Source organism: Acipenser ruthenus, chromosome 21 (genome assembly GCF_902713425.1).
Source record: "Acipenser ruthenus chromosome 21, fAciRut3.2 maternal haplotype, whole genome shotgun sequence".
Classification (NCBI taxonomy): domain Eukaryota; kingdom Metazoa; phylum Chordata; class Actinopteri; order Acipenseriformes; family Acipenseridae; genus Acipenser; species Acipenser ruthenus.
Genome location: NC_081209.1, coordinates 19,561,129 through 19,570,298, shown reverse-complemented (window position 1 = coordinate 19,570,298; position 9,170 = coordinate 19,561,129). Strand labels below are relative to the sequence as shown.

Below are 9,170 nucleotides of genomic sequence, written 5' to 3'. Positions count from 1 at the left end.
ATTTAGTAATTAAATAGGGACAGAATTGCTTCAGTGTAATGTGCATCGTTTACAACGATCTTGAACTTTACAGGTAGCCAGTGCAGCTGGGCAAGACAGGGGGTAATGTGAGCATGTTTTTTACATCTGGTAAGGATCCTAGCACCGGCATTTTGAACCAGCTGCAATCGGTTTATGGCGCATGACGTTAGATGTTGGTCCACTATGAAAGGTACTATATAAAATAAAGATGGATTGATTGATTGATTTTCCTGCAAGGTTTCCAAAGTCCTTGTGAGACAATTTACTGTCAAGAAGGCCTCAGTGAATTAACCAAATTAGTGAATGGTGAAGTATGGAGCGAACAAGTTTCATGCTAGTTTTTTACTGTTCTGGAAGTCTGCCTCAAAATTGGGACCTATATCTTAAGTTTCTGATGATAGTAATACACAAACAAACAAACAAAAAAAACACTGTACTTTAAAATAACCGTGTTTAAACTCGATGACGGCATTCTAGCAGGGCTCCTCAAATAAGACGAATGCAATGCAAACTACAGTATTAAACTTACCGTCATTCATGCGTGAAGAAGAGCATTTGGATCACAAAAACTGGTACTTATTTATTTCAGATTTTGACTATGTAGGATATACAGGAGCTACTTTAATTAAAGCAGTCAATAAAAATAAAAAAATCAGAATGTGACCAATAAAAAACGTTTGGTGTAATAAGAGGAAACTGCAAAGTATGTGTATTGAGTTATCTTTCTTCAGAATCTTTGTTTTACTGGTAAGAATACAAACAAGGAATCAGTGGTATTTTCAAAGAAATGCGTCAATGATGGTCAGAAATGTTTATTTGTCCTTCTCTTTCTGCTCCTTGTCTTTCTTCGCGCGCTCTGCTTTCGCCTCTTCCTCCTCGTGGCGTTTGATCAGCTCTTCTACTTCTTTCAGCTTCAGCACTTTGATTTTGGTCTTGCCGTTTTCTCTGGTCAGTGTCGCAATTTCAACTGGAACAGACACAGTCACAAAGCTGCATCAATGACCACTGAACAAGCACTCAGGATCCTACTGGGATCCAAGAAGTACGGCCACAGAAAAATAACACTACTCGAGATTCTGGGTTTCCATTCAAGTTGGTTCGATTTATGGGAAGCACTGTTTTCATGGTCAAATAAATTGGATCAAAGTTGGATCCAATGTATTTAATGAGCAATGCATTTAAAATATTAATACAGCACAAGCTGCGTCAACAACAAGCTCAATGTGTCACTCCAAGCCTATCAACCAATGTGACATTTCTTCAAAGACATGTTCCACATGTTCAAAATTCTTCAAACAATTTCAATTGACTGGGAAGATCTGTTTTCACGGTCAAAGCTGGATCTAAGAAATAGGATCCAGTTTGACCATGAAAACCCACCTCAAGTAAGTACTTTTAAAAATAAGAAGCGTTACATTGTTTAACCCAGTAATGCCTGTAGGTAAATACTTATATATCCGTAACATTATTTTTACAGTCCGCAAAGCCTCAATTAAAAGCCAACATATGCGATTCACTGTAGGTTGCTGGGCAGATCTTTCATTTTGTGTTTGGAATGGGTCACTGGGATCTACGTTTACTTTATCTGGGGCAACGTACTGTAACAAATGTCCATGCTACTTTTATTATCAAATTTCAGCAAACACTTTTGAAGATGTAACCTTCAGGCCAGAAATGTAACAGTGCAAACACATGCTTCTATGAACTAGGCCCTTTAACATGAAAGAGGATATTATTAAAGAAATCAATGCTGATCTACTTTAAGACACTGGCTTTTGTACCCTGCTTAGCCTGTGGTGCTCTTTCACGCCTTACCCTTCTCAGCAGACAGCTTGCTGACATCCATGGTCTTGTTTAACACCTTGACTGCCAGCGCGAGGGCGGACTCCAATGTCATCTCTCCTTCTTTGAAGTCTTGTTTCAGCATGGACACTGCAGCCTGCAAGAACAATGGGCTTCTTTTAACACCTGTCCTTCCACTACACAAATCCTCTTAATAAAACTAGAAACACGTTTTCACTGAAACTGACTGTTTTGTTTTATATTACATCTAAAGATCCCACAGGCACAATACATTTAAACCAGTCATGAAAGTCTGTGCTACAGGTAGCAAGTGTTGTTGTTCCTCTTTGTATAATCTCCCACATTCTAATTGATTAGCGATCAAAACATGAAATACAAGAATGGCATCAGATTTAAGATTTAACTACAGCCGCCACTGAAATGTCAGCCAACAGTTGATATACATGTATATATATATATATATTTTTTCATTTGAAAGGATTCTGATGCCATCTACTGTTGAAATTACAAAACTACACCCTGCGTGGGTAAATAAATCACTACCCCAGCCCAAAGTTACAGTTTGTCCATAGCTTAAAACAATCATAAATTCTGATGTTTTCCCATGGATTTCATTAGCAGGTTCATCTAATCATCACATGTATGAACTATTTTGCAAACACATAATATGCAAGTTCTGGAAGGAACATGGGTGTATCATGTTCCAATACTCTTTAGATTCCTTCATTTTGAATAAGCTGAAAAAGTAATTCATCCCAAATTATAGTAAATACATAGCGAATAAAATAAACTTGGCACCCCATGAAATTACCTATGAAAGAAAGGAGAAAATCAATGTACAGCAGAATGCGCGTTGTTACTTATCAGATGTCATTTATGGATTAGTTTCCTTTGTGTGATATCTTTGATCATTTCTTTACATGAATGAATAAGAACATGTTCAATGTGTCCATCGTACACATCTCAAGCAGCTGTGATTGCTTGACTAGTCTAATATTAGTCTCAGCAATATAATATATGAAGTGTAAACTTCTTCCCTCAGATCAGTGCAATATAAATGCCAGTTAAAGTCACTCTGTCAGCCCCTTTTGAGGCGATCTGAACATCCCTTTAATGTGGATACCATTTACTCTGCATGTCGACCAAATGAAAACTCCACATTCTGCTGTTAACACAACTCCCTTCATGACCCAAAGTTGGTAATCCTCAAATCTTGTTTGCTGCCTAAACCTGTTAATTTCTATTGCCCTACAGAGAATTGCCCTGTATGTTGTTGATCAAGGAGAAATTTAATGCAAATAGTCTGCATGCATAAATGAAAGGTGATCTCCAATCCATCACCATAACCACACACGTTTCTGAATTGCAATCACTTACAGCACTGTTATTTCCAATGCACGTAGCCTTCCAGCCTCCATAATTACCACTGGGGTCACTCTGGTAGAGCTGGAAGCCGTAATGCTTATCCCAGCCCATGTAAAGCAGGGACACACCAAAAGGACGCTTTCCTGCAAATTAAACATCAGCATTAAAAATAATGAATGCATTTGACTTATTACAGAACTAAAAAACAGAACAGAAATATCTCTATGAATACATCTGTTTTAGCAAGCATGTACTGTTGTCACAATGGTCTCAGTTTTGTGCCGTTACAAAAAAACAAAAAACAAACACAGTGCTTACAATGTTACTGAAGAGTGTTAATGTCTTAGGTTTCTTTTTAGAGATTGCCTTAGACAAAGGAATAATGAAAACTGACTGGGACTATTTGTTCTTACCTCCAAACTGTGTGTAAGCCTGTTTGATGTCGCAGAGAGCTGTAACCAACTGTTCACAAGGGATTGGCTCCTGGTACTGTAATAAATACCTGAAAATTAAAAAGCACATGAATAAGTCAGCAAGCAATACTTCTTTGAAATGATGCATTTATTAAATGCATAACTCATCTAGGAGACAAAGAAATGTGACCAGACATTCCAGAAGAATGCTTTGCCAGCTTCAGTACCATGTTCACTGGTGCTCTTACTGTGCAGATTATTTCTTCATTTTAAATGCACTTCTTTATAAAAAGTCTCAGAAGGTACAAGGGCTTCCACATGTAAACCCACTGCAGTAATAAGTAAACTTATTTACTATGCAGAATTCAGAGCAACAAAATCTAGGTACTAGAAACAGTAAAACTACCTGAGCCACCCTTAAAAATGGTTGGGTAAGGATTTCAATGATTGGTAAACGACGTAGATAAACTGTACACTGCTCAAACAGTACACCCAATTAGAAACAGATGTTTATCCCTGGTTGAAAGCACAGTTATCATCTGGTTTAATATACTTACATAAATACTAATATTACTATAATAACATCCTAATATTACTGTTCTAACTTAAGTTATTGGCATTTGATACCAATTCCAGATCCGATTTGGGCGTTTCTAACATGGGAAATAGATGGCTCTAGTTATACAACATCTCCATGCCATCTTTTTGTTCTTGGTGTTTTTTAACCAGGGTGAGGTTGGCACACAGTAAGGGAAAGCCCAAGCTACCTACTGTAAGATAAGGAATCTGAATGTATTTGCTCTTTCAGAACACCCCCACTTGAACCTCAATAGCTTACCTCTGAGCAATGAGCCGCAGCTCGTTTGTCAAGACGTTGGCGTCTGAGGTTATCCCAGCAACACTGCAAGCCATATCACTGCAAGAGAGGAACACAATATATCAACAGACTTTCCTTCATGCGCACACCATTGGTAATGAATGAGACTGGGCTATTAACTTACTGCAAACCAAAGCCATCCATCCAGGTGCTGTTAAAGGAACAATGAAGCTAGAGTTCTAGATGTCTATTTTTAAACCCACTGATGTAGGATACTAAAAAAACACAGGTGAAATGTATGGAAGATTATAAATTTAATCACAGTGAAAAAATCTGACAGTAAAATAAACCTGGCACCCCATCAAATGATGCATTATTAACCCTTTGCGGTCCATTGTCGGACTGGGTCCGACATTGCAATTATTCCTCACAGGTCCTTTGTCGGACTGGGTCCGACATCATTATAGCAACGCAATAAACGGGTGTTTAGTCGTTTTTTCTCCGGAAAAAGCCGAGAAAACCATTCAATTGCCGAGTGGTAGCGACAGGAGCCGAGACAAGTCGGGAAAAAAAAAAAAAAAAAAAAAAAAGGCGTATTTCATGAATAGTCATACATGGTATCAGGTATCAGATAATGGGCGTCCATAATAAACAAGCTGGCTAAGTGCGTCAGCGCACTGAGACTATCATGGATATTTGCAGAGCTTTTTTCAGATGTTATAGTAATAAAATAATGACTTTGATCGCATTATTGAGGAGTTTGGTGATAAAACGAGTGATCTGGAGATGATCGATCGGTATGTACGACTATTATTATTATTATTATTTATTTCTTACACAGCTGAACGCTATAGCAAACAAAAGGCTGGGGAGGGGCTGGAGATGCCTAGTGTGTGCTTTGTTGATATGCAGGGCCATTTAAACCCGTTTGACTGAAAAAAAATACTTTTAAACAGCGCGTATAAAATTAACTGCGCGTGTGAAAATTAATTATTCCTGGCGTGCCTGACGCGCGATTAATAAATGGACCGCAAAGGGTTAAGGAAAGGAGCAAAACACTCTTCTGTACAGTAGAATTCATTTCAGACAAATTATGCCCTGGCGATATCATTTTGATACAGTCGTTTATGAATTCTGTTATTTGAACTACGAATATGGTCATTTATTTATGTTTATTCGAATATAAATGTGTGTCCTAGCACTAATTTACAGCAACTCATTTCAAAATATAGTTATACTGTGAGAATACAGCACCATACAGTCTGGCTTTAAACGTCACGAATTGTCTCCAGCAAGACAAAAGAAGCCGTTTAAGTCAGACAGAGCAGAAGCAGCACAGCATTATTTTAGGTTTAGGTTCTTAAAAGGAAAGACAAAGACATGTCATATAATCGATGTTACTAGAGGGCCATGGAAAACTTACCCCTTCACTTTTTTATTGCCACTGACAAATCTCTAGTGAATTCTGACTTTTTTTTTTAAAAAAAAGGTTCCTGTAGTATACTGCATATATGCTGAATTACAAAAAATTGAAAATAGCATAAACTCACTCGTTAAGTTTATAGATTTTTTCGGAGAAGAAAACTTCATCAAGCAGTTTGTGAATGTTCCGTCTCTCTGCTGCCAGCAAAACCCCATCGTTTGCCAAGATCCCGAGGCAGGTGCCCGCGTGCCCGATGGCTTCCATGGCATATTCCACTTGATACAGGCGACCTGCAAAACACATTCCAGTGTGTCAGTCATGCAGCACATCCAACTTTCAGCATGTAACCAGAGGACCAGCAGGAAATGTGCAAGACACAAGTATTCATTTATTGAAAAGACTTGAGAGACTTGCTCCACTATAGAGGCTTTCAGTTTAGAGACAAACAGCAATTCCAATGGGAAATCACCATGTTAAATTTAGTGTGTGCCATTCAATTCTCTCACTGCTGATTTGCAAACTTTTTTTCTTTTAAACAAAAACAGAAAATTATGATTTGTAATGACATAATCATTAAGATTTCTTTACATTGCCTAATCAAGTGGTATTAATGTGGGCTTACACCTCCCACATTAATACTGTACATAAAATAAAACTTGCCTTCAGGTGAGAAGATCGTTGTTCTAGAATCATATCTCCGAGACTGAAAAACACAAATATCATACCAATTCAAAAATTAATTAATGATAAATACAGGATCTACATTGCACAGACTAGAAATGTCATTTAAAAACATGACATTTATTTGCTGTCCAAGCATACAGCAAAAGCTATATAGTTAATTTCTGAATTGTTCAACTTGTCGGAAAACATGCATTGCCAAAGTTTATAACTATTGCACATGACGCAGGTTTCAACACAGGCTGTTGTACAATTTCTGGACTGATAAAGTAACTGTTTATGCCATTTTGCCTGCATGTAAATGAATGGAGCAAATGTTCAGTAGATGTCATTTGTTAAACTTCTCAGAATGGAGGGAACCATGTTTTGTTCTTGTAATAATTATTATTGCTGTTGTTATTACTATTATTATTGTTATTATTATTATTATTAACAACAACAACATTAAGCATTAAGATCCTGGCTGCAGACCAGAATCATCTTTTGATTCTTTTGGTATTCAGAAAATGGCATCTCTCTTCTATAACTGCATCTAATAAGCTTAGGTCACAGTTATGGGAAAGAGATGACATTTTCATTCCTTTAGTGTAACTGCTGCTAAGTAATACCTGTCATTTTATATATAAGGTACTTACCATTTTGAAAACCTTTTTTTAAGCCTGTAAAACATTAAAAGTGCATGTTAGAAATGTTAAATAATATGAAATCCTACAGGCTATAGCTTTGGTCCACTGAGATGCAATAACCGTTCCATGAACGACCATCTGTTCACCTGTCAGTTAGACAAAGTGCTCACATCTTATATTGACAGTTCACATGCTGTACAGTGCAATTCAAGTTACCCGTGGTTCTGGACTTGGTGTATAAATACTTGAATTGTGGATACACTTCATTATTTACAATTTGATGTTTAAAAGTATATATTTTTTTTATCAGTTCTATAATCCAAATAGCATCAGAACAAACATTAGGCTACTAATTTTGACTCACAGCCATGCTGTAGAATTTAATAAATATTATGATCTTTATTTGTTTTCTTAAAATATCTAGCAAGATAAAACAGATTAGAAAATGTGTGTGTGTGTCAGTTCTGTCAAGTCCTAGTTAAATATCTGCTGACATTTTGATGTACAGATACACAGGGAAATCCAACACTAACATTTACTTTACGACATGTGTAAATGATAGACTCAAAGCATCATTTATTTGCACAAACTGCGATTCTGAGCTGTTAAAATGCAACAACTAAGGGCAATGACACGGACAGTCAACTGCAGTATGTCTATTGTGACAACAAGAATGTGTGAAAGGTCAGTTTCTTGTGCGATGGTTATTAAACACTTTACATTCGACTTTATTAATCAAGACGTGTTTATGAATAGTGTGTGTACTGTGTAAGCTGCAAGGCCCTACCTCTGAAACATTAACACACAGAGCTATTTAAAAAAAAAAAAAAAAAACTTTAATTTGAGCGTCACAGAGGTTTATAGTAAAAATCTTAACTTTAATCACAGCTTAAAATTCCACACGAAACTCGGTAAATTGCAGTTCCATTAAAAAGTACAAACATTTAGATTTAAATCATAACCATAAAAATGAAAGTTCGGATCCTTCTGTATACATTACAGCACAAACGCACAAAGCGAAAGTAACTCCTTTCACCCAGATCATGACAAAGTGATTTTTCAAACACGCAACCGTACTATAGCACACCATTATCTGCAGCACCGTTTTAAGACGGTCTCAAATAAAGTCTGTTTTTCTATAAACCGGCATATGAATAACGGAAACCACAAAGTAATACTATTGACAGAGACACAAGAAGGCACGATGAAGCAGCAACTTTACTTCACCTATACCAATAGGCCAAAAGATGCTAATAAATTACAAACTAAAACGCGTTTTAGCAATGAGTTACGCTTGCTTGCATGTATACATTAAATACCATTTCTAATGTACAGTTAAATAAATTATCAAGCTTATGAAAGCAGGCTAATTCTGCACATTTTATACCTTAATAATCCTCTTCTAGCGTTGCCGGGTAGTGAACTGAACAGATCCACGGGTTCGGTCGACAAGAAGAACACCTTTCCCTTACCAAGAACAATGATCTGTGATAGCGCCACCTAACGCAGTGATGGATTTACTACAGAATTATTGCTGTGGAAGTCAAAACAACGTCACCACCATTTCCCACCAGATTGTGTTTACTTCATTGTAAAGCATACAGTGCGACACATATAGTTGGGAAGTGCTTCTGTATCTACACAATTTGCTGGAATAAAGAAACTGGCATTCTGGATCACTATGAAATAATAAACTTTTGCTGCAGATTCCCAACCCCAATTTCCCTGAAGCTTTTCCAGGCACACAAAGAAAATGGTGATTTCTTGTACTTTTATCCCAGAAATTGATTATTACACCATAATCTATAGATTTACTTCATTCTCTTTTTTTTTTTCTTAAAAAACAGCTGTGGATCGTGCAATCCACCTCTTGTTACTCATCACACTGGGATTTATACTGAGGGCACTATCGGTTTGCAGCACTCTTACATGTTTGTTTATAAAGCAATGAGCAACATCTTATCCCCTAATGGCTAACATGTAGCAGTGCTTAGAAAGCCAGATCTCAGTCATTATTAAAC

At 36.9% G+C, this 9,170-nt stretch overlaps 1 protein-coding gene across 1 annotated transcript; it reads right to left on the bottom strand.

Annotated features, from left to right (window-relative positions):
* Positions 1 to 581: 581 nt before the first annotated feature.
* Positions 582 to 8,679, bottom strand: LOC117427670 (proteasome subunit alpha type-4). The gene is made up of 9 exons (XM_034045859.3): positions 8,537 to 8,679; positions 7,159 to 7,182; positions 6,503 to 6,545; positions 5,970 to 6,132; positions 4,441 to 4,518; positions 3,603 to 3,691; positions 3,202 to 3,332; positions 1,837 to 1,960; positions 582 to 988 (listed from the first exon to the last, which is right to left on the bottom strand). Exons 2-9 carry the CDS (start codon positions 7,159 to 7,161, stop codon positions 834 to 836), a joined length of 786 nt encoding a protein of 261 aa, XP_033901750.1. The 5' UTR covers positions 7,162 to 7,182; positions 8,537 to 8,679; the 3' UTR covers positions 582 to 833.
* Between the last annotated feature and the right edge of the window lie 491 nt (positions 8,680 to 9,170).

What these genes read in the sequence shown, in the direction of transcription:
- LOC117427670 (XM_034045859.3), bottom strand. An exon ending in AACGATCTTCTCACCTGAAG is followed by an intron (nt 6,133 to 6,502) that starts GCAAGTTTTATT and finishes TGTGTTTTGCAG; the next exon opens with GTCGCCTGTATCAAGTGGAA. An exon ending in GCATTGGAAATAACAGTGCT is followed by an intron (nt 1,961 to 3,201) that starts GTAAGTGATTGC and finishes TTGTTCTTGCAG; the next exon opens with GCTGCAGTGTCCATGCTGAA.